We start from the raw sequence: 26,471 nt of genomic DNA on the forward strand, positions 1-26,471 counted from the left end.
TTCCAAAAATTGGTTTTCTAAGAGATACTCAAGGAAATTCAACACATTATTCTCCCCCTTTTTCATTAAGTTAGAGGCTCTTAAGATCAACTGTTTGAATTGCAATTTGGTTCATGATTTATGCATAAGATATATTAACCAAATAATAAGCCTCAAGGTGTATCATAAAGATTTTCAGATTTAAATTTCAGATGATACATATTGGAGAGCATTAGGATCACTTTTCATTTAGTATGCTTTCTCTCTCCTTTAGTTATAGATTTATGCGATTAAGTTCCATAAGATCTCTCCTTCTGAGATTTTCTTTCTCCCCCTCAATTGATCATTCCATTTGAGAGTTTAAAATTTGAAGATAATGTTCAATAAAATTGTCAATCTCAAAAAAAATATATTTTCTATAAGTTTCAGCTTATTTTCATAAGACTCAATGTTTGAGATAAGACAACCTTTATAGAACTCATCACAAGGTATAAACTTATTATATAATTAAAGCAAGTCTTGCAATATAAGGAGGTTCATCAAAATCAATCCATAAAAATCAAGGTATGAGATACTGAATATCTAAGGCTCCCCCTCAAAAGATGCATTCTTCTTTAATCATTCTTTTCTATGATATCGAGAATGTAGAGTAATCTAGTATTATTCAAAATTTGTAGCAATTACTCTTTCTAATCCTTCAAGAACAAGTTATGCTTTCTCTTAATCTTAGAGAAAACGTATAGAAATATTAATCAGAAAATGATTCATTTGAAGCTCAGTTTCTTTCAAAAGCATTTACATTTTCTTTCTTTTAGAATCGTTTGAGTGAGCTGAAATATTTCTAGCTTTAAGATCATTCACTCTATATATATTCTGATGGAAGTCTTTAAGAATGTAGGAGAGAAAAACATATAGATTACCATTGAGGTATATATATTTATAGAGCTCAAATTCTTAATCATAGTTTTTCAGCAATGTATACATGAAGCATAATAAATCTTTTAATATCAAAATAAAATCATATATTTAGAATTTTTTTTTTTTTTTTTTTTTTGCAATCAAGATCATCGAAAGACACATCATGACCAATATTAGTACACTTTAAAGATAAGAAATGATATGTTTCAGATGCGTATCAAGGCATTAGAATTTCTCTATTTTTCTTAAACTGTAGTTTTTTTATCTATAAATCATATTGAGTTTAAGCTTTTATACAAAATCAAATTCTGAATTTCATAAAGATTTTCAATAGAGGCTTTCAAAATCATAATTTGAGATATGTATCTTCCACATTGTAGCTCATCTTAAATCATTACTATTGAAAACACATATTTCAAACATATAAGAGCATATTCAGAATATTTGTATTTATGTTGAGTTTTGGTATGAATTAGAACATTATATACCAAGGTTAGGCAAGTTGAAAGATAAAACAAAATCAATTCATTTTGCCTAATTAGAGATATACTTCTCTTCTCCTTTTTACAAATTTATTCAACTTTCAGATTTCAAAGATGATTGTGAACGACAAATTTAAAATTTCTTTTCAATAATACCATAAAATAACTTCATATAGTATTTCAAACATTCAATCAAATTATCCAAGCATGGAGCATTACAAAATATTGAGAACTCATAATTCAAGACATCATGCCACATGCAAAATATATTATGTGTTAAGCCATGCATTAAAATAATAAGAAAAAGAATGTCAAGGATCAAAATTAATTCTTTTCAAATAAACTCCCCCTATTTAAATATAATTTTTCACGGATTTTATCCTTCCAAAAGAATGCTCACACAAGTCTTACAAATGTGGTGAATATATTACGCTTGTTTTGCTTTTTCTTAAGATTGGAGTATTTGCCTTTACTTAGATTTTACTTTTCTTGAATAATATCCATTATCTCTCTTTTATCTCTCTTTCTTTTTGTTATTCTCAAGTAATTTTCTTGAAAGAGCAGAATAAAGAAATAATCAAATGTATCATATAGAGGTATATCACGCAAACACGTTTTCATTATGCTCAAGAATTCATAGCTTCTCACAAGTCATTTTAAATCAAAATTCTAAGTATAAACTTGTGTAGTTCATGGTTATGACATAGGTAAAGATATATTTTAGTTTGGGCAAACCATGAAACAATTTCTAAAAGCACAAGTCAATCAATACATATATAGACATGATATCAAGAAATTAATAATTAAAGACTTTAATCATGCCATAGTAAGATTTAAGTTAATGACCTTGCTCAGCTAATTTATGAGAGAGGTATCTAAAATTACCGAATTATTCTGCATTCTTCAAGTCAAATACCTACTAGATTTCTTATGTGTAACCTTTTGGCTAAAGAAAGTTCTCTCTCTTGTTTGCATGTGAATGTTTATTGTACCTTTTATGGAGGTGTCCTTCAAGTTGAAATCTCCCATTTTCTTGCTCAAGGATCCTGCAAACTCCTTTTCTTTCTTGAAAGAAAGTCATTAGTTTCTTCAAGATACAAAACATTCATCTACCATATTTTTAACTAGATGACTCAATACAAGATATGACACTAGTTGAATGTTGAGTCACTTTACTCAAGAGATTGCCTAAGTATAAGCAAGCACATATCACTTGAACTAAAGAGATAGTTTCATTAACCAAGATGGTTCAAGGACAAGCATGTGAGGCAATATGAAGATTTATCAAGGTCAAACCAATTTCTTATTTTCAAAATCAATTTAGTTTAGATTTTATTTGCTTAAGATAATTATCAATGAGACACGCTAGCTAAGTTTTAATCAACTTATCTTAAACAATTGTTTCTATCAAAATTCAGATTATGATTTATTTGTTATCAATAAATTATGATTCATTAGAGTTAGATTGAAATCTTGCTCATAATGAGCATACAATCTGGTCTACTAGCTGTATGATAAAATAAGTATTCTATCATGCTTCAATACAGCTTTAAAAACAATAGATCTACCTTGCTCATTCTTTTCAAATTCTACAAGATGAGGTCATAGAATACCTTCTTCATGCCAATCTTCTATAAGAGTTTTCTTGTGGACTAACTTTGGTCAATGAAGATCCTCTTTCTTGTTTCTCTTAATTTGGAGTTTGAGAGAAGATGTTAATTCATTCATCATACATTTTTCAAACTCACCTTGCATGAGCTTAGTAAAATCTTCATATAAATCCTCGTTTGTAGAACCAAAAAGTGATATCATCAATGTATACTTTGAGCAAATAAGATATCACAAATTCTTCTTTTTGATGCATAGATTTATCACTATTACTTTCTATCAAAAAGTTACTCAAACTTTTATATCATGCTTTTGATGCTTGTTCCAAATCATATATTGCTTTATTATATTTGTAATGAGTGTTTTCAAATATGGTGGTTATTTAACATATATCTTCTTTAATAAAATAAGCACCTAGGAGTGCATTCTACACATTCATTTGATAGAATATAAAGCTCATAAAGCAAGCAAATGATAATGGTGATCTTTACTTCTAATCATGCAAGAATTTCATCAAGATCTATTTCATCTTTTCTTAATTTAGTCTTTTAGTAATCATCAATTTTACTTCATTAAGTGTATTTCTGAAAAACTCAATTTGGTTCTAATTATTAACAAGTTTTCAGATTGTTATATGTAAAAGATTAACCATATACATATATAATTTAATTTTAGTATCTTGATAATAAATCATTAGTCTCATAAAGAATAAAATGAGTTGATATTTCTACAATTCGAATCTTTTCATTGAATGTTCTATATGCATTGCTTGATGAATGATATCCAAAGATAGAAATATCTTTATCAGATTTGGCCTTATTTTCAAAAGAACATATCAAGCATAACGTGTATGACTGAAAAAATATGAAAGATATGCAATGGTTCATTTTCCATTTTTCAGAAGATCAAAAGGAGTTTTCATAAAAAAATAGATCTAATAGAAATCATATGTATGACAAGCAGTGATGATAGCTTTTAAAAATTATTTAAGTAGATGACTATCATACACAATTGTCTTTTTCATTTCTTCAAGAATTCTATTAACCCTATTTTACTTAAGGTGTCCTTGGTGCTGAAATAATTAATTTCTGTATAAACTTTATCAGGATTTTGGTTTTCAACACTGTGCCATGATACCTTCACAGTTTGGAAACCTTTATCATTTGAAACACTTTTACAAGATTTAGCAAATACAGAAAATATTTCAATTTTATTTGCCAAGAACAAATCCAATGTAAGCTTTTGAAAACTTAGTGATGGAAACAACATCTTTAGATTTAGAAATTGATTCTTGTTTGTTTCCTTAGTTAACATGCATAGCAAACTTTGACCTTTCAGAAGATAATCTAAGTAAGGCAATGGCAAGGTCTTTTGAGATTAAGTACATACTAGCATGAGTTGATTTTATATGCCAAAGATGGTTTCTTTAATCTTGGTATTCATAGTGCATATATTCAAAAGCATACCAAGTACACATTATCATATCTATGATCAATAAACAATAATGCCATGGATAAAAACTCTCAATCAAGCATATAGAGAATTCATAGAGTTATTCTTAATAAATTGATTAATCATTTAGCAACTTATCCAATAGTGAGTAAAGCATACTATAAAATGAATAGATTTGATTATATTTCCAAAAGTATTTTTTATATCACAAAATTGATCAATACTTGCAATTCAGATTTTAATCAAATACTAAAGCAAAATAATGATGAGATGCAAGGATTACTGATTTCATTATTATTATTTTTTATTTAAAATTACTTTTCATAAGTATATTTTAAGTTTCATTTTTGACGTGTGTCTAGAGCACCCATTTGTATGAAAGTTCTATTTGTTCCATGGGTATCTTGGTACACCTATGTCTACATCCTCATAATTTCATTTTGGGTACCCAAGCTTGCTTGGGTTCTTGAGAGTTAGGACATATGGTTCCTTTTGGAACCCAAATCTGTTTAATAGTAATAACTTTACCATTTGATTTAATTGTGTTAGAACGATGGAAAAAGTTGTTATGCCCATTCTTTTCATGTTTGAAATAAGTTATCTTATTTAATGGTTTGCTTGATGCATTGATAACCTTTTTCTCTAGAGATTTATTGTTAAGTAAAGGAGTCAAGCCAAGTTTTGATTTATCATAAGCAACATATTGGCTTTCAAACATCAATTTTAATCGTTCTGAACTTACAGTGAATTTGTTAATAAGAGATTTTGATTGGTTAATTTCTTCACTTAAGTTTTGATTTTCTTTAATTAAATTCTGATTTTTCTGAATGAATTGTTCTGAATTTAACCTTAAGCTTTCATTTTCAGAATTCAGTTTGTCATATATTTTAGCAATAGAATTTCTTTCTTTTGAGATTTCCAGATTTAGCTTTTTAAGAGTTTTATTTTTGATAGCTAATTTTCTACATTCATCATACAAATCATGAAGAGCATTTAATAGTTCATCATAAGAATATTCTTCATAAAATTTATTTGGTGTAAAATTAGATTCAGATTCTACTTTATCTTCTAATGCCATAAAACATAAGTTAGTTACCTCTTGTAGTTCATTGTTGCTTCTAGCTTTCAATTTTTTGCTTGACTCTTCCTTGGTCAAGGCTTTCTTGCTTTTTATCTCTTTCTTCCTTTCTTCTTGCTTCCTCTTCTTCTTTGTCTTTAGGAAGCTTTTGAATCTTTCGGTGTTCGGAAATGGATCCTTGTTTCCATCACCGTACTCTTTATTTTTTGAACTAATCTGCCTCTGAGTCGACTCGGGCCTTGTTGGAGTCGACTCGGCTATTGTGGAGGATTCTGCAATCTCATTGTTAGTACGCAATTGAAGCACATGTGAGCTAATTTGAGATTTGTCATAAATAATTGTTAAAGTATCCCAGATTTCTTTAGCAGATAAGCATGCAGAAATCTTATGAAATATGGATTCATGGATAGCACAATATAGAAAGTTCATAGCATTAGCATTCAATTGTGCTAAGTCTTTTTCATTGACATTTTGAGAAAGTGTGTGAGGTCCATTTATAATAATATTCCACATTTTATAGTTTTGTGATTGAACAAAAATTTTCATTCTAGCTTTCCATTGAATATAGTAAGTTCCATTAAACAGTGGAGGTCTGTTTAAGGAAAGTCCCTCGGCAAATAATATGTTATGTGGGGTTGTCATAATCTTTAGCTCTAGTCGGTTAAGACTATAATCAATAGAAGAGCACCTGCTCTGATACCACTTGTTGCCCAATAGATACAACCCAAGAGGGGGGGTGAATTGGGTCTTTTAAAACTGTTGTACTACTTCTAAAACTTTTCAATTAATTATGCTAAGTTGTATAGATGCACAGTGGAATTTAAACTTAGCAATAGTTTGATTTATTGAATGAGACTTGATTAAGTAAATTAAATATGCTTGCAACTAAAGGATGCACGGATAAGAGTTAAGCAAGCAATTTATCTAAGTAAGTAGGTGAGCAAGTTAGACAATGACAAAAAGCATCACAAACACAACAAACATATAGTGGTTCGGTGCACCCCAGCACCTACATCCACTCCCCAAGACCTCTTGGGAATTTCACTATAATCCTCCAGATTACAGTCCGGTAGTTTTGCGAGTGCACTACCCAACTCGTTGTTTTACACCGGGCTAACAACGAACCCTACAATCCGGTAGTTTTTCGAGTGAACTACCCAACTCGTTGTTTTACACCGGGCTAACAACGAACCCTACAATCCGGTAGTTTTTCGAGTGAACTACCCAACTCGTTGTTTTACACCGGGCTAACAACGAACCCTACAATCCGGTAGTTTTTCGAGTGAACTACCCAACTCGTTGTTTTACACCGGGCTAACAACGAACCCTACAATCCGGTAGTTTTTCGAGTGAACTACCCAACTCGTTGTTTTACCCCGGGCTAACAACGAACCCTACAATCCGCCAATTTTAACTTAGGCTTGGGACGCCTATCCCTTGTTCCAAGTCCCTTGACTGAAACAAGCTCAATATTCAAACGTTTTACAAAAGATTTGAAAGCTCTTAAGAAGCAAATATAACAATGAGAAACAATAAAATCGAAAGAACCCTTTTTGCCGTTGGAAGCGTGGATGATGGTGGTTCTTCTGATGTGGATCACGTTGGCTTGAATGCGAGCTTTGATTGCCAAGTGGGAGTGAGTAGATGAGCTCGAAATTAGATGGAAAAGCTTGAATGCACTTGATTTCTCCTCTTGAAAGCTCTAACTCCCTTGAACCTCTTTTTCTTTCTTCTCTCTTGAATGATCTTGTGTTGGGTTGGTGAGAAGTTATTGAGAAGCACTTAAGAGGTCCCTTTTATAGCCCAAAAAGCAAATATAGCTGTTAGACACAAAGATATGACCGTTTGAAATTCAAATCTACCTGAAAAAGTTGTCAGTCGCGTCCCAGGCGCTCCGGGGACGTCTCCACTACAACGAGAGACGTCTCGCCTACAGGATTTCACTTTTTACTTTATCTGGGGTCGACTCGGCACTTTACGGGGACGTCTCAGCGTGTTAGCGCTTTTTGAGTGGGGACGACTCCGCTGCTTTGGGGACGACTCCGCTTCTTTATCTCCGAAAATCATGTCCTCTGGAATTCCCTGAGAGAGTCGACTCCGCCATCTTGGGGACGACTCGGGAAGTCACCTTTTTACTTGCGGGGACGACTCCGCGTACAGCGGGGACGTCTCGCGCATATCCCTTGAAAAACGCCTTTCTGCCGCCACTGAGAGAGTCGACTCCGCTACTGAGAGAGTCGGCTCCGCTAACGCGGGGACGACTCGGCAGGTGCCGGGGACGTCTCGGCTTGTGCTAGTTCTTCCTGTTTGTCCCAGAGACGTCTCTGAAACTATCAGGAGACGTCTCGGCTATCCCTGAACTTTTTCTTTAGCTCAAAATATTCTTCAATAAATTCATAAAAATTATGGAAACTTGCCTAGACATTTCTTAGCAATATTCTAAATAAAGCACATGAATTTCTCAATTAAATAGATAAGATATAATGGAATTTTACTCTAGTGTTTTGCATTCAACAAAATCCATTAGGGGATCAACAGCTCTATTCATAGTAATCAAAGTATTTCACATCTAATTTGGTGATATACTCGTAGTGGCCAAAGTATTTCACATCGAGTTTAGTGATTCTTCTGAATACTCGTAATGGGCAAAATATTCCACATCGAATTTGGTGATCTTTTTGAATACTTATAGTGGCCAAACTGATCCACATCAAATCTAGTGATCCATCAGAATCAGATCTATACATCCAGTAGGTCCTTCCAAATGATTTTTCACTGAGACAACCATGAAGTCCCAGCCGAAAGTGGTTTGGAGCCACATAAGCACATCTCCAAATAACCCAGCAGCATGCAACTACACCCATTCATTGATCACTTGATGCAGTCAGGTAAAAGTGCACCATATTCCTAAAGAACATAATGGGCAAGTTATAAGCCAGCCAGGAAAGACATCTTTGTTTACCAAATTCTCTCCATATTCCTAAAGAAGCAGTATACAGCTTTAAAGGTGATAGAAGTCCAGGACCGGATGGTTTTTCCCCATGTTCTTTTTTTAGCACTTCTGGGATATTATGAAAGACGATGTTTTTCTTCTCTTTCAGCAGCTCTATGATAGAAACATTCGATCTTGCAAGATTAAATTAAGCCACCCTTACTATCATTCCAAAAAATATTGAAGCAGCAAAAAAGCCATTTGACTTTAGACCCATTAGTTTAATTCACAGTTGTACCAAGATTGTCTCAAAGGTTCTTGCCAATCGGCTTAAGCCTTTTCCTCAGTGAGCCCATTGATTAGGTTCAGACTACATATATTAAAGGAAGATCCATCTTGGACAACATCATTTATGCTAATGAGATATTGCATCATTCAAGGAAGTCAGATTCGGAGGGGGTGGTTTGCAAACTTGATTTTATGAAAGCTTTTGATAGGATCAATCCAAACTTCCTTATTAGACTGCTTTCCCATAGAAACTTTGCTCCAAAGTGGATTGGCTGGATCAAAAACATCCTCTTTAGTGGTAAAATTGTTGTTAATGTTAATGGGGATATTGGGGATTGGATTGGATCTTCTGCAGGCATGGCAGGGTGTCCCGCTCTCTCCTTATGTCAATAGAGGTGATTGATTCTCTATTGCTTCGAGTTACTCTCCGGGCTGACGGTTAACTTCCAAAAAAGTTCGATCACTTCTATTGGTCCTAGACCGAAAGTTGGAATAGATTGTGTCGGGTGGCTTAATTGTCCACTCGTTCCTACTCCCTTGAAATACCTAGGCCTCCCTTTTAAGTGGGCGGAAACCTTCAAAGGCTGATTGGACTATCTTGCTGTAAAATTGGAAGGCCGATTAGCTACGTGGAAAAGTGAACTCCTTTCATCTGGTGGAAGACTGAATTTGGCGAATTTGGTGCGTGCTTCTCTTCCTCTATACTTCATCTCCCTATTTAAACTTCCTTCATGGGTAATCAAAATGATTAAGGGATACAGAAGATCCTTTCTCTGGGTAGGTGATGCAAAGTCAAGCGGACTTTCATGTAAGGTCAATTGGAGAACGGTGTGCTTACACGAGAAGGAGAGAGGCCTAGGTGTGAAAGACATTGCTCAATTCAACGAGCTGTTGTTTGCAAAATGGGATGGAGATACCTTGCTAAAGACTCGGGCATGCAGAGAAAGCAAATAAAGTTCGCTTATCATAGGAGAATTAAATTGTGTCTTGGAAACGTCCTCGGTGGTGTTCCAATCTTTGGCAAGATGTAGTCAAATTGCTTCCAGCCTTCTGGAATCGAGTCCATTTTTGTATCAGAAATGGGAAAAATACTCCTTTTTGGAGGGACAGCTGGATATGCGGTGTGGCACTCCAATATGTTTTTCCTCATCTTTACTCGTTAAGCCCCAAGAAGAATGGGTTAGTTTCTGATTTCTTTGACGCTAGAAATTTCTCCTTAGAGCTCCTATTGCATCTAACGGGGAGATCCGATCGCAGTTTCAACACCTCTCCTCGCTGCTCGCTTCAGTCAATCTCAATTCTGAAGAAGACTGGGTCGTTTGGAAAGGCAGCAACAATGGTAAATTTTCTCGGCTTCTCTTTATCTTTTCAATAACACGATGAATTAAATGCAGATTTGCTAGCACCCTCTGGAGTCTTTGTGTGCCCCTCAAAATAAAATGCTTTACGTGGCTGTGTTGGAAGCACAAGCTGAAGACTAGAGATTTAATTGGTAGAAAGCTTCAGAAAAACTTACGAGGCAGTATTTTTTGCCGGCATGCAACTGAAACTCTGGATCATCTTTTTACTGGTTCCCTGTTTTCGGGTGCTATTTGGAAATTGTTGTGCCTGCTTATGGGAGTTTTGCCATCTTTCAAATCTTTTGAAGAACTATGTCTGGGTTGGACCAGAAGGAATTTTCCAAGGACTACTGATTGTGTGATGTTAATGCTTGTAGCTGCCATGAATTGGGCCATCTGGAGAGAGAGGAATTCAAGAATTTTTCTGAACAAGCAGAAATCCATGACTACAATAGCCTCAGAGGGTCTTAATTTGTTTAATAATTGGTCGATGTTTTGTAGTACAAAAAAAAAATTGAACATGGCAAAGTGTGGCACAAAATCAAAAGATTGGCTACTGTACATTCTAATATTTGAAATTCAGAAGACTAGAGTTGGATTCAGCTAAAGATCATCTTCCGGAATGCTGAATTTCAAAGGAGTTGTTTTTTATACAAGTTTTCTTCTCCATGGTCCCCTATCTTCTTCAGCCAAGTTGCTACTATCTTGTTGTGAGCAAACTTCATCTACCCCTGTAATCAAAAGCTCTTTGCAACTGCCGCTATAATCACATCCTATATCTGTAAAGCTCTTTTCAATCTGAATCAAAGGTCGCCTGGTATTCTTACCTCCCTTCTACTCAAAAAACTTCACCAAAATTCAAACTTAGGAGTAAGCACGCAACCATCCATATTACACATTGCATAAACCGTGCTCTCTAGATATAGGAAGGGAACAGGGGTTTATACATGTTGCCGTTGAGAATTGACTGGCCATGGCACCAGGGCGAGAAGTGCGACGACACTAGAAAGTTCGGAGGTCGGATGTTCTGGTCGGAATTGGAGAAGGCGAGCAGCATTCGGTCGCTGCAGCCGAGATCCTCATCGAATGATAGTACTTCGACTTGAAACAACATAGAGCTTAGAATGTATCCGGCGGGGATCCTTCGATGCCTAAGTCAATATGGTAATCAGGAAGTAGGAGGAGGTTGTCTTTTAGCTAGGGTGCTCTTCTTTCTTACCTTCTTTGTCCCTTCTTTTTGTGCATGTTCGGTAGAGGAGCCTACCTACTACCATAGAATTAGGGCATGTGGGTCGACTAGAGTGATTAGCTTGAGTATGGCCTGAACATCAGGCGTGAATGTTTCACACACGGATGATATCCTACTTGTCACATTGCTGAGATCTCGATGATTACTGGGTCTCTCGGCTAGAATGCAACCAACTGTGAGGAGCTTCTGATATGCAAGCACGGCGGTATAGCACTGGACCCTCCCAATGACTGTTCTCGATCCACCACATATTGGTATCGTGGCGCGTTTTAATTGGTTGTATTTTCTAGTGAGTTGTAGCCAGTTTGAAGGCGTATCGATACATATTTCCTATAACATTTCCATAAATTAGATAATTTATTATACATATAATAGTTCTTAGGAGAGAATGCTAACAAGCGAAAAATAGATTTGCAATAGAAACAACTACCTACTTTGTCTATCAAATTAGAAAGCAAGCATTCTTTTTCTTCCTTCTCAAATACAAAAATAGCATCCTTTTGGCACCTTACATATATATCAACTTGGATATCAACTGAAAGTGTAAAATATGTACACTGTATATTTGTGTAATGTGCAGGTCTTCCAACGTATTAGAAACACCTAAAAAATGATTTCAATTATGCTCTAATTAAATGTCTAGTTCTGTTTGATGAAAAGCATTTGAGGTTTAAAGAATTATGAGAACTGCAAGAATATTTGCTTTCTTTCTTCTTTTTTTTTTTTTTGGAAAACCACCCTTTATACGATTTCAGTGAATTGGACATCTTTATACATAGCATAACTTGCGAGGTTGCAAATTTCCAACAATGGTACTCTGGCAACAAAAGAGTCCTGGCTGATATATCCTTTTTCACAAGCTTGATTTGCTTCACTAGGAAGAGACCGATGATCCTTAGTAAGAAAATTACTTTTACCCGAGAAATATAGTTAATTCTAATTTTATGTGGTTAATTTGTCATGCAAAAAAGAAAGAAGCTTGACATATTATAGATATAGTAGTTGGAGCTCTTGCCAAGAATGAATATATACTCCAAATCAGTGAACAACAAGATCTTTTACGAAGTGATACCTCTCAAAAAGAAAAGAAGGAAATCGAGCAGTAGCACATATTTATAATCTCTTTGATGAATCCATACTTCAATGTTATTGAACAGAGAGCGAAGGCCCATCAAATTGGTCTCAAAGATTTTCAAGGAAACCCAACCCCTTCCTCTCTTCCCCTCCTTCTATCCAAAGAAACTTTCCCAGCTGTAGTAGCTGTTCTCTTCCCTTCCATCGATTGAGCTTTCTCTCGCTTAATTCAATAGGGCCTTAATAGACTAGTTTTAATTCGACAACTCGATCGCTTCTTCCTCAACAGACCATGTAGAAGATGTCCCCTGCCTTCACTGCCATCGATCAAGTGAAGTCTGAATCATGTCCGAGCAATCAAATTCAAGGAACAAGTTAGCCCGAGCTTGCCAAGCCTATAAAAATGGGACTATCTTTGTACCTGGATGGATCTCACTGGGTTGTTAATAATGTGGCCCAGGGCCCAGCCCATGATCAAGAAAACAACTGAACGAGTCAAAAGACAAAACCCAGAGGCCTAATAGCCCAACAACTTCGTATTGGAGACCTGGAACTGAATTCAGAAGCTCCAAAATACCTCTTCCAAGAGTCACTCTGCCACCTTGCAAGCGCAACGTATGCTTCAAATCCCCTCCCTCCTTGTCTTCTTTTCCATCCCTCTCTCTCTCTCCCTCCCTCCTTTCTCATCTTCTCCATGATATAACTCCATACCAATCCACTCTCCCTCTCTCACACACACACATGCAATTATTGTTCTCATCTCCTCGTCCTCTTAAAAATTCCTAGGAAGCACCAGGACTCTTCCCATCCTCACTCTCTTCAGTTTTCTTTACCCTTGGGGGGTGATGGATCTATTAAACTCTATCCTAAATTTTGTGGTGCCACCGACGAGCATGGTGATGATGGCCATCGCTTGGCCAACCCTGTCCTTCCTCCACGCAGTGGAGTGGCTATTTCACAGCTTGTACCCAGAGAACATGGAGAACAACGTTGTTGTGATCGCCGGGGCTGCCTCGGCGATCGGTGAGGTAATCACAGTTACAGAGCAACTTTTGAGCAATTAATCGATTCACAAAAATGTTTGATTCTAAGTATGAGTCCGTTCCCGGAATAGACATGAATTCCTCAAAGAAAACAAAAAAAAACTGCATGCATGGTGATTTTTTTCTTTTTCTGTGAGGAAAATTTTCTGAACTAGTCCTTGATGTGTATTATTTTTATCTGTGAGATAACAAATCTGGATGAATTATAATTTATTATTCTACATTTTTCATTTTTAGAGCCATTTTTCACATGGGCAGTGTTTAGGATATAGCTAGTCTTAAGATGACAAACCTGATTAAGTTAACCATTTGAAGTTTAATAGCTATAGCTGTAAGGATTATCTGTCTCATAATTTTTTATTTAAATCTACTAGGTTCCAACGAATGTAACACTAATTTTCTTGGAGTCATCAAATGTTTTATAGGCTAATTTATTTTGCCTAGAATGACCTACCATGGCTAAATTGTTAAGGTTTAATCATCCTACATTTGATCATATTTTATTTTAATTTGTACCAGTGTCCTTTTCGGAAGAGAAAAAGAAAATGTAATCACTGTCCTGCTCAACATAGAACAGGACAAGCAGACTATTGTGCCTATTTGCTTGTTCCCCTGTCACCTGGCCCTCTATTAGGCTCTGGACCCTTCATCTTATTACGTGGTCGTAGTAGAGTGAAGGTCCAAAGTATAGTACCAAATCTTGTTCTCAGATTTCTAATGGCAAATAATTACCTAGAGAGGTGCTCTGTAGTTTTCCTTCCTTCTGCTCTTTTTGAAAAGTTGTCGAAAAGAGATCGTGAGAAATAAAGGAAGTGGATGATGTATGTCCAAATGCCAATGTTGATTATATTGAATTTCATGGTGAATATCTAATAAATTTAAAATATGAAAGCAATAAATCTCTTTTTGTTTCGTTGGTCCTACACATTTATGAAAAGTCTACCAGCTCAATAATAAAAATAGGGATTGTATTAGAGTTTATTATGAGTCATCATCGTAATACATCAAATGGTGATTCGAGTCCCTTTGCACTCTTTTTAAGTAAATCTCTTTAAGTCTCATTGGCTATCCTTTTAATTATAGAACCTAATTTGCACCAACCTATTCCTTGCTAGTCTTAAATTGAATATAGCCAGTGTTCACAGGGTTTGTTTCTCAATTTGAAAAAATGATTTCCTCAATGGAAAAGTCTATGTAGAAACTAAATGATAGATTCTCAGTCCTTAATCTAGCTCAATTTTACCTCTCTGCCCAAAAAGATCTTCAGTAGTGAAGGATCTCTTGTTAGGAAGTGACTACTATTAGCTCTCATTGTCCATATTTTACTTAGATGCATGCTTGTGTAAATTAGCAACAGTTTTTATTATATTTTCATTAATCTTTCCTTTTTTACTAAGTCTTGAAATGAACGAGTAACTGCTACTGCAGCAATTAGCTTATGAATATGCAAGGAAGAAGGCAAACTTGGTGTTGGTTGCGAGGAGGGAACAGAGACTGAGGGGAATAAGGGAGCATGCCAGGCTCTTGGGTGCAAAGCAAGTCCTTGCGATCCCTGCTGATGTTGTCAAGGAAGAGGACTGCAGAAGATTCATCAGCGACACTATCAGTTATTTTGGCCAATGTGAGTACCTCTCATCCTTTTCATCATGCATTTTCCATGCTAAAATCACTTTGATGGTTTGGCAGGAAACGAAAGCCTCCAAATTACTTTGGTTCTCTATTGGAATCCATCCACATGTTTTTAGTTCAGGCCACATGTTTGTATCTTAAATAAATTATAACATGCATTTGATTTACTATAGAAGGTCCTTATTCCTTAATACAAATTCTAGAATGATTATTTATATGTTCTCCAGGTATTTTAGAAATTTGTATTTGTTGATTCATTGCTTGAATCATGTGAAGATAATCAATAAACTGGATGATGTTTTCTATAATTTATAAACAATATAGAAAGCCAATGATGTCTCTGATGTCGTTGTTAGTTCTCCAATATCTGATTGCTGTTTTGGCGTGCACTAGTATAAGATATATTGATTTGTTTCTCATGTGTTTCCTTTGTAATTATGTTAATATATTTCTTTCCCAAAATTGTTTCTGAAAATTCCACAATAATTGACATTTTTTTCATTTTCGATTTTTTTTCTTCTGTAAATGTTTTATAGTTAATATTATAACAAACTTAATAACCAAGAAAATATTATGACCTGTGGCTGATTTGCAACTTTTCATATAGATTCCTCAAGGAAGCACAAATCAAATGAATGACCAATTTATTAGCAGTTCAAAGCAACTTTCATTTTCATGGATTAAAGTGAAGAATCTAAGCAGATTGATAACTTTTGCAAATTTAATCAAGGGGTTACTTGTTCTAATTCAGATTGAAGTGTTCGCATCTTGAAAATTTAGCAATCTCAATCTTTTGACCATTAAAGTAGGTGAATAATAAGGTCACACAAGAAAAATTCCAAGATTATGGATTCTTTACTTTGCAGATCATTACCTTGGTTTTTTTTTGATTGGCAGTGAATCATCTTGTGAACTCTGCAAGCTTGAGTCATACCTTCCATTTTGAAGAGGCAATAGATGTTGCAACTGAAAGCACTCATCCTTCGATCGTACTATTCCCTTTTCTGGATCCAAACTGCGGAAAGATGAATCGAGAAGAAGTAGTAGATAATAAAATTAAACAATCACAAAGACAATAATTTTACGTGGTTCACCCCAATACGGGTTACGTCCACGGAGGCCACACACACAGATTCAATATATTCAGCAAGGGTTACAATGATCTCTCTTCCCCGTTGGAGATTGCACGCCTAGGGCTTACAAGAGAGATAGAACTCCAAAAGAAACTCTCTACAGCTGCTCTAATCCCTCCTAGGGTTCACAAAAAATCCTATTTATAGGTTTTCAACACATAAGGAAACTTCCCTACGAAACCCTAAGTCAAAAAGCCTATCTTGCCACCGTTTTAATCAATCCCGTGATCAGGAGTCGACTCTTTACTTTTAGGGGTCGACTCCTGATAAGTTCGAGTTGACTCGGACATCCTCGGGTCGACTTCAAGTATCAGCACCGAAACTAACACGCTCTATCTTCCTGAGAGAGTCGACTCCAGTCCTGCAGGAGTCGATTCTAGCTTTGCAGGAGTCGACTCCTGCAAGCGACCCAAAAAATAGCTCTCTGTTTCTTCACTGTTGCAGATGCGAGTCGACTCTCTCATCCCTGGGGTCGACTCAAGCTTCACATGAGTCGACTCCTAGATGCTAGGGGTCGACTCTATTCAGTGGGCACAGACTTTTTCAAGCAAACTTGAGCCAAATTCAATTTGCAGTCGTTTCGAGTTTCAAGGCACATTTTCTCAACAATCTCCTACTTGCCGAGAAACAAGCCTGAAGCAACCGTAACCCCATCAGCAACATGATCTCCAATCATCCTCTATGTGTGTAAACCTCTGTCTCACTTCTAGCTGTGAAGACTAACAGAAGATGCACAGATGTGCACCTTCTCAAGAATAACCACCTTTATCAACATATCTGCTGGGTTGTCCATTGTATGTATCTTCTCTAGCCGGAAAAGATCTTCTTCGAGGAGTGACCGAATAAAGTGATATCTGATATCAATGTGTTTGGTCCTTGAGTGAAAAACAGCATTCTTTGCTAAATGTATAGCACTCTGGCTGTCGCTATACAACTTCGCATCGCCTTGCTCCATGCCAAGCTCTTTCATCAAACCTTGTAACCAAACCATCTCTTTGCTCGCTTCAGTAAGAGCAACGTATTCGGCCTCAGTCGTAGACAATGCTACAATCTTCTGCAGTTTCGAAACCCATGAAACTGCAGCACTTTCTAGCGTGAACACATACCCGGTAGTACTCTTTCTGCCATCAATGTCTCGAGCCATGTCAGAATCCACGAAACCATGTAGGCAAACATCAGAACCACCATAGCATAGTCCTAAGTCTCTGGTTCCTTTCAGATACCCCAATATCCACTTCACAGCTCTCCAATGCTCCTGGCTTGGATCGCTCATGTAAGCTCACCACTCTCACTATATGGGCAATATCCGGTCTCGTGCAAATCATGGCATACATAAGGCTCCCGACCGCTGATGAGTAGGATACATACTTCATCTCATCTCGATCATCCTGCGTAGTCGGACACTCCTGCTTAGATAACTTGAAGTGTGCGCCCAGTGGAGTACTCACAGCTTTAGCCCGTCCATATTGAACCGCTTCAGCACCTTATCAATGTACTCTGCTTGAGACAACTTCAACGTTTTAAGCTTCCTGTCCCTGCTGATACGCATCCTAAGGACTTTATTGGCTTCACCCAAGTCCTTCATTGATAACTCCTGGGACAATTGCTCCTTCAGTTTCACAATCTCTCCCATGTTGGCACTTGCTACCAACATATCATCTACATACAGAAGTAGAATGATATATGAGCTCTTCAATCCCTTAAAGTAGCAGCAATGATCACCATTACATCTCTGAAAATCATTCTTCAACATAAACTGATCAAACTTTAAGTACCACTGACGAGGCGCTTGTTTCAACTCGTACAGACTTTTCTGAAGTCGGCACACCCAATCTTTCTTCCCCTTCACTGAATATCCTTCTGGCTACTTCATGTAGATTTTCTCTTCAAGGTCGCCATATAAAAATGCAGTCTTGATCTCAAGCTGCTCAAGATGTAAATCTTTGGCTGCCACTATACTCAGCACCATCCGGATAGTAGACATCTTCACAGCTGGAGAAAAGATCTCATCAAAATCAATGCCCTCCTTCTGCTGAAAACCCTTGACAACAAGTCTCGCTTTGAACCTCTCAGAACCATCTGGTTCAAGCTTTAGTCTGTATACCCACTTGTTGTGCAAAGCTCTCTTCCCCTTCGGAAGTGGAACCAAATTCCACGTCCTGTTGGATGATAGGAAATCCATTTCATCATCCATGGCAAGCTTCCACTTGTCACTGGCTTCGACCTGCAAAGCCTCCTTGTAGCTTTCTGGCTCACCACCATCCGTAAGCAACACGTACTGTAGGGAGTCAGCATACCTAGACGGAGTTTTTCTGTTTCTTTTACCCTTGCGCAAAGCAATCGGGATATCAGCTGGCGGTTCTTCTTCTTGCTGTGCTTCTTCCACTGGCTCAGCAACTTCTTCATCATCTCGAGACATTATTTCATCATCCAGCTCTGCATATTCCAATTTTACAGCTTTGACGTCTTGGCCCATCTGTTGCTGCTGATCCTTATACAGAATTTCTTCATTGAATACAACATTTTGTTAGATGTATGCCCTAGAAGCCAATCTGGCGGACACATTATTAATTCTGGGACATAAAGTTGTACTTGACTTTATTATTATTGAATAATAAATGGGCAACTTTTCATTCATATTGTTTATGTGCCTATGAATCGTCCAAGAAATTAATAAGATGATGATACATATTCTCAGTAGTTGAGAATTTGAGCCATGTATCATTGGTGATTAATTTCTAAATGCTCCTGATCAATGGATCATCACGAGGACGGTGATCGATCCGATCAGTGCACAAATCACTTTCCTTATGGATGGACGAGACTCGAGTCCACAGTGTAGGGACACTGAAGTGATAGTGCAGGTGCTTGTTAGAGAACAAGGGTACTGAGCGTGACCAAGACAAGAAGTCACTTGGATGTCTATCCACTCGTCAGTAACTTGCTTGATGTTGCAGTAGTGTGACTGGTCCTTTGACCTGCGGTGCTTCGGCTACTCATAATGAGATTATTGTAGTTTGACTACACATATACATGGTCTCTAGTCATATGGGTCCTTGTAGTGTAGATTGGCTGCAGTAGGTTCATTGTAGGAGTAGGGTATGCACTTATATGGAATCTATCGACCTTGATAGAAGAGAAGTGATCCTATGTGATTTATTAGACTGAGTTCTAAGACCTTGGCTAGGGTAGTAATATACAGTGGAGAAAGAGTTTTCCACTATCGGACTCAAGTCGAATAAATCTAGACATATGACAGACGATGGGGTTTGACGAGTTATCCATTACCTCCGGTCTCTAGGGATCCACGATAGAAGGACTGTATCATACGATAACTGCACCTAGAGGTTTATCATTCTATTCTGCTGGGTAGCCACTATATATTGTTACGTGTCACTAGTGGATGGTGAGACTCACAGGGATCATCTTGATGGTCGATAATCCCTGGTGAGTTGAGTTGGAATTGTTTCAACCCGTTGAAAGGAGTTTTCAATGATATTATGATAGAGATCGCAATATATCTCACTACCAGTCAGAATAGAACCTATGGGATCACACACATTAGAGGTACAGTTATAGATCCTGAAAGGCAATTCTGATTGTTGACCGATCCGATGGTTGAATTGTGATTAGAAATCACAAATAATCAATTTGATTGATAATTGGTTAACCAGCTAAGAGTTAGTGGTTAGAAGAAGGAACAATTGCAATCGGATTGTAATTTAATTTAATTAATTAGATTTAATTAATTGAACTTGATCACGAGTCCTACTTGGAGTAGGATTTTGAGAGTCCTAATTGGATTAGGATTTCAAATTAAATTAGAGTCCTACTTGGAGTAGGATTTCTAAAGTCCTAGTTGTCTTAGGGCTGAAATTTAAACAAGTCCTGATTAGATTAGGATTTTCTTAAGTTCTAATTAATTTTAATTTTAATCTAATTAATTAAATGACTCCTAATTGGATTAGGATTGAAGAGTTCAATAAAGTCATGGTTCAATTAAATCCTAATTAGATTAGGATAAGGAGGAAATTGAAATGGGTGCAAACAAATCCTATTTTGAATAGGATTGGACTCATGCAATAGACCCAAATTAAATCACCCCTTAAATTGGTTAAGTGGCAAATTTAAATGGACTTGAGGGAGGGGCCCACGCCCCTCCCTTTGGGATGTGCGTGGAAGAAAAAGGAGGGGCGTAAGCCCCTCCTTGCTGCCGAAATAAAGAGATAGGGATGAGCTCCTTAAAAATAGGAGCTCATCCTTATCACATATGGATTTAAAAGGAGACCCCTCCTCTCATGCTATTTTCTGGTGGTTCACGGCAGCAAATTCCCCCCTCTCATTCCTCTCTTCAGCCGCAAGCAACAAAGGAAAAAGAAGGCTAGGCGTGGCCTCCTTCCTCTCCTTTCTTGGTTCCAACTTGAAGAAAAATTGAAAGGCTGTGGATCTTCCATTCTTCTTCCATTGAACTTTCCTTCTTCTACCACCTCTTAAGGCAATCAAAAGTTGATTCAAGATAGAGGACTTCAGCCATCAATAGCCTTCTCTGCAAGGGAGCTAGCACCCTGGAGAGATCCAAAGGCTTCGATTGAATCATTACTTCGTGTGGATACCCGTAGAGGCCGGACGCGTGTGCGGCTTCCACTGAACCTTCATCAAATACCACGTGAATCAGATTTGCAGAGACCATCTACCCGCACAAGGTGAAGATCTGATCTTTTTAATCATGGTTTTAAAATAATTTAATAAGAATTTAATCCTAATCTATCTATAAATAGTTTTAAAATATGTTCATGCGATGAACGGGATATGCACATGTCTTTCCGCTGCATATCTGAAAATTTTTGAATTTTCAGCGGCATGTGACAGATCCTAACACATTTCTGCTCCTGATGACTTTTCGATCTGTTGCATCCCAGAGTCGGTATCCAAAATCATCACCACCGTACCCAATGAATGTGCACTTTTTTGACTTTGCATCCAGCTTGGTTCAATTGTCTGCAGTATCGAACATGTAAGAGATGCAACCAAAAGTACGCAAGTGAGATAGTTTCACCTCTTTCCCAGTCCATGCTTCCTCCGGCAGTCCAAGCTCCAATGCAACTGAAGGCCCTCTGTTGATCAGATACACTGCTGTACTGACCGCTTCCGCCCAAAAAATCTTTGACAACCCCGCATGAAGCCTCATGCACCGTGCCCGCTCGTTGATGGTGCGGTTCATGCGTTCTGCAACGCCATTTTGCTGTGGCATTCCTGAAACCGTCTTTAGTCTTCGAATTCCAGCTGAGGCACAATAAGCCTCAAACTTCACTGTAGTATTTGCCCCCATTGTCAGACTTGAGACACTTTAATCTCTGACCTGTCTCATTCTCCACTAGAGCCTTCCACCTCTTGAACTTTTCAAATACATCGGATTTGTGCTTCAGGAAGTAGACTCATAGCTTTCGGGTGGCGTCGTCGATGAACGTGACATAGTACTTTTGCTCCTCCATGAGAAGACACTTGAGTTGGTCCCCATACATCAGTATGTACGAGTTCCAACTTAGAATTTTTCTTGGTACTACCTCCTTTTGAAAAACTGACCTTCTTCTACTTTGACAATACACAATCTTCACAGAATTCCAAATCCACAGATTTCAGATCTCCCAATTTTTCTTTGGACATCATCACCTTCATCCCTTTCTGACTCATGTGGCCGAGTCTCATGTGTCATGTCCTATCATCAACAGTCGGATTTGCAGCACTGATGGTGGAATCAGTATCAGCTGTCATGTATAGTGTTCTTGACCTTGCACCTCGAGCAATCACCAAGGCTCCCTTAGTGATCTTCCAAGCATCATCATTGAAGGTGGTTACAAACCCCAAATCCGACAACTGACTTACCGAAATTAGATTTCGAGCCAGTTTGGGTACATGTCGCACATCTTTCAGAGTTAAAGTGATCCCACTTGATGTCTTTATCTGAGCATCTCCCTTTCCTACGATGTTGCAACTATTTCCATCAACAAGATACACCTTGCCGTGATCACCTGCAACATAGTTTGAGATTGTCTTGTTCCCAGTAGCATGGAACGAGGCACCTGAGTCGACTATCCACGACTCCGGATGAACATCATAGGAAAGTATCAGGGCATCGTCTTCACTTACAGTTTCGGCTAGATTAGCACTTGCCTTAGTGTTAGAACCACCGTTGTTCTTCGGCACTTTGCAGTCTTTTCTCAAGTGACCCTTCTGCCCACAATTCCAGCACTTTTCAAGAGGTCTAGACTTGTTTCTAGACTTGGACCTGCAACATAGTTTGAGATTGCCTTGTTCCCAGTAGCATGGAACGAGGCACCTGAGTCGACTATCCACGACTCCGGATGAACATCATAGAAAAGTATCAGGGCATCGTCTTCACTTACAGTTTTGGCTAGATTAGCACTTGCCTTAGTGTTAGAACCACCGTTGTTCTTCGGCACTTTGCAGTCTTTTCTCAAGTGATCCTTCTGCCCACAATTCCAGCACTTTTCAAGAGGTCTAGACTTGTTTCTAGACTTCGATCGTCCACCCCTATTTCTGTCTCCCTTCTTTGAGGTCCTTCCACGTTCTTCAAAAGCCAGCGCGTTTCCAGATGAACTTGCTGATGGATCCAGGATTTTCCTTCGAGCCTTTTCACTCAGAATAAGAGCTGCCACTTCATCAAACCTCGCTGTAGTCTTCCCCAAAGAATTACTAACAGCCGTGATGAAGCCTTCCCAACTTACAGGCATCTGACCTAGAAGAGCCCACGCCTTCACCTCATCAGTGAACGTGATCTTCACAGATTCTAATTGGGCACATAGGGTATTGAATTCACTTAGATGTGAATAAACACTTCCACTGTCTCTCATCTTCAAAGTGAATAATCGTCGAATCAGGAATACCTTGTTCGCTCCTGTTGGCTCATCATACATGGAAGCCAGTGTGTCCATCAAATCTTTTGCAGTCTTTACTTTGGATATATTGGCGAGGATCTCCGATGCCAAGGACAAACGGATAGCGGCGAGCGCCTTCTTATCAAGACGCTCCCACTTCTCCGACGGCATGTCAGTCGGCTTCGCTTCTTCTCCGTTCAGTGGTAGATCTAGATCCTTTGAGAGCAAGTAATCCTCCATCTACATCTTCCACACACCGAAGTTCTGTCCGTTGAATTTTTCTATCCTCAATCTTCCTTCGTCAGCCATTGGAACACAGAGAACGTAGCTCTGATACCAGTTGTTGCAACTGAAAGCACTCACCCTTCGATCGTACTATTTTCTTTCCTGGATTCAATATGCGGAAAGACGAATCGAGAAGAAGAAGTAGTAGAGAATAAAATCAAACAATCACAAAGACAATAATTTTATGTGGTTCACCCCAATACGGGTTACGTCCACGGAGGCCACACATACAGATTCAATATATTCAGCAAGGGTTACAATGATCTCTCTTCCCCATTGGAGATTGTACGCCTAGGGCTTACAAGAGAGATAGAACTCCAAAAGAAACTCTCTACAGCTGCTCTCATCCCTCCTAGGGTTCACAAAAAACTCTATTTATAGGTTTTCAACATATAAGGAAACTTCCCTACGAAACCCTAAGTCAAAAAGCCCATCTTGCCACAGTTTCAATCAATCCCGTGATCAAGAGTCGACTCTTTACTTTCACGGGTCGACTTCTGATAAGTTCGAGTCAACTCGGACATCCTCAGATCGACTCCAAGTATCAGCACCGAAACTAGCACGCTCTGACTTCCTGAGAGAGTCGACTCCTTCAACTTGGAGTCGACTCGAGCAGACCTCGAGTCGACTCCTGCAGGACTGGAGTCGACTCCTGCAAGCGACCCAAAAAACAACTCTCTGTTTCTTCACTGTGGCAGATGCGAGTCGACTCTCTCATCCCTGGGGTCGACTCAAGCTTCACATGAGTCGACTCCTAGATGCTAGGGGTCACTCCATTCAGTGGGCACAGACTTTTTCAAGCAAACTTGAGCCGAATTCAATTTACAGTCGTTTCGAGTTTCGAGGCACATTTTCTCAACAATAGATACTTTAGTGTTTTCTCATATGATGGTACGATATTGTTTAACTAATTTTCCTCTTTAACTCATTGCCTATGATTTGAGTTGGTTTAGACTCACAGAGAATAAATACGTCGGTCGAGAGTCATGGTTTTACTTCAGAAATTTTCAATGCCTTAATGTTCATGAGGTCTGGGTTCGGAGGTGGGTCACTAACCGAATCTTAATAAATTACAAGTATATGTATCTGAAAAATTTAAGAGCACAAAAAGATTTAATTTTTTAAGATCTTTTATATTGTTTTTCTTCCTTTTGTTGATTGAATGGTTCTATTATTCAGAAGAAACGCAGCAATCTTCTTCAACTTGTAAACTACAAACATGTTCAACTATATTCTGCCACACCAGCCTACATCAGCAAGTTGGCATCCTTCTCCTTAGCAGAGAAGTCCTGGGTTCAACTGGGGTTTGTGGCACTACCACAATATATCTACTTTCTCCAGAAAAGAAAAGAGAGTAGGACGAAGAAAAAAACACTGTTGCATTAGTTTCTTCATCCATCAGTCAATATAGAAGCCTGGGTATTCACAGAAGTTCATTCTTTTATAGATTAAATAAGAATTTTTGATTGCCATGATAAATATGTGCAGAGCTTTATTTGATCATGCAATAAAATTTTATTTGATCTTGCATTGCTTACAATCTCTTAAACTTTAAGACAGATTTTTTGTATAACATAATCCACCTTATGAAAATTTAATCACCGCCCGCATTGAACATTCTCCTGGCGGGATGGGGGCCCAGTGGGGGCTGCTACGCGGGGGTGGGCTTGTCCCTTCCTCCCCCCCCCCCCCCCCCCCCTCCCCTTTTTTTTTTTACCAAAAAAAAAAAAAATTAATCACCAGCCATGCTTTAAAGGGCTAGCTTTAGTGCAAGCTTTTTCAACTCTTTTCCTGTAAATTCCATTTTGAGCGGGTTTTTTTCAGGATATCAATTTTTGGGGAAATGTGTATCCCACGTATGTCGCCCTCCCTTATCTGCGGCAAAGCTGTGGTCGAATCCTTGTGAATGCATCACTGGAAAGCTGGTTACCTATGCCAAGGATGAGCCTGTATGCTGTGAGTCCTGCAAAAACACTTCATATATCGAAGTCTATTTCTTCAGGAAGAAGATAAAGAGCTAAGCATAATCAATCAACACATGAACTCAACAGTGAACCAGAATTGTATAATACTCTCTCTTCTTTGTTGATTTATTAGGCAGCTAAGGCAGCTGTGGTAAATTTCTACGAGACGCTTAGGTTCGAAGTGAAGGATGCTGTCAGGATCATGATTGCAACCCATGGCTCAATTGGTGGTGAGACAAGGTGGGGAAAGTTTATTCTTGAGGAGGGAGCAGAGATGCAGTGGAAGGAAGAAATAGGGGTAATCACTGTTTTTCATAGACCATAAGCAGAAAAGAACACAACTACACACACACATCAAAACACATGCAATTCTCTAAACAGATATATAGAGCCAAGGTGCATGCTTTTGTTACTTCCCCTGTATGGCTGTATGTTAGGTGAGTGCAACCTTTTTCAAGTTGAATATATACTATTTGGTTCATAAAAATGTTTTCCTTCATATTTGATATTTGTGCACAAACTTGCTCCTTGTAAAGGTTATTTTGTGGGTTTTCTTGCCAATGCATCTTCAAAGTTCAAATTTTCAACAAGTCCATCAAACTTTCGTCCATTAATTTATCCTTCTTTTTAGCACTATTCTGTCAGTATATCTATGGTAGGAATGCATCTTTTCCTTCGAACACATAGAAGTAGCATGAGAACTACATTGTTCTATTTTGACAATTTAAGTTTCTTTCTTCTGAATGACTGTCAACATATTATCAACCTTCCATCAATTTTGGCCTGTCCAAGGGCTAGCATTCTTGGATAAAATTATAGAGCATGTATAATGGGCTAACAATTTCTTGTGCTTAATGTGTGTATGTGCCCCTTACAGGTGGACAGGTTGAGGAGTTTGCAAAGAAGATGGTCTCCGGGGCTTGCAGGGTGAAGCATATGTTAAGCATTCCAGCTGGTATGACATATTTCTGCTCTATCCTGATGTTCTAGGTTGGACCTTTCACTTGCTCTTCTCGACCAGGGGAACCAGAATGCTCTCCCTCATGGGCACCAGGCCGCTGCTTCTTGATGCGCCGCGTCCTCGAAAGCTCCTCCCAGGGCCTCAACCAATGGCTGAATAA

At 38.0% G+C, this 26,471-nt stretch overlaps 1 protein-coding gene and 1 long non-coding RNA gene across 2 annotated transcripts; both read left to right on the top strand.

Annotated features, from left to right (window-relative positions):
• The first annotated feature begins 9,329 nt into the window (after positions 1-9,329).
• On the top strand, positions 9,330-10,841 carry LOC120105062. Its single transcript, XR_005507428.1, has 3 exons — positions 9,330-9,418; positions 9,519-9,916; positions 9,995-10,841. It is a non-coding gene; the product is annotated as an uncharacterized LOC120105062 (long non-coding RNA).
• A 2,404-nt stretch (positions 10,842-13,245) lies between these two features.
• Positions 13,246-26,471, top strand: LOC120105060 (11-beta-hydroxysteroid dehydrogenase B-like). Its single transcript, XM_039117135.1, is given in 8 exon segments — positions 13,246-13,428; positions 14,872-15,064; positions 15,970-16,023; positions 24,246-24,277; positions 25,211-25,342; positions 25,484-25,649; positions 26,213-26,272; positions 26,275-26,471. Coding segments are annotated over 8 exon segments (1,017 nt in total).

The sequence above is a fragment of the Phoenix dactylifera genome, unplaced genomic scaffold (assembly GCF_009389715.1).
Source record: "Phoenix dactylifera cultivar Barhee BC4 unplaced genomic scaffold, palm_55x_up_171113_PBpolish2nd_filt_p 000186F, whole genome shotgun sequence".
Taxonomy (NCBI): Eukaryota; Viridiplantae; Streptophyta; class Magnoliopsida; order Arecales; family Arecaceae; genus Phoenix; species Phoenix dactylifera.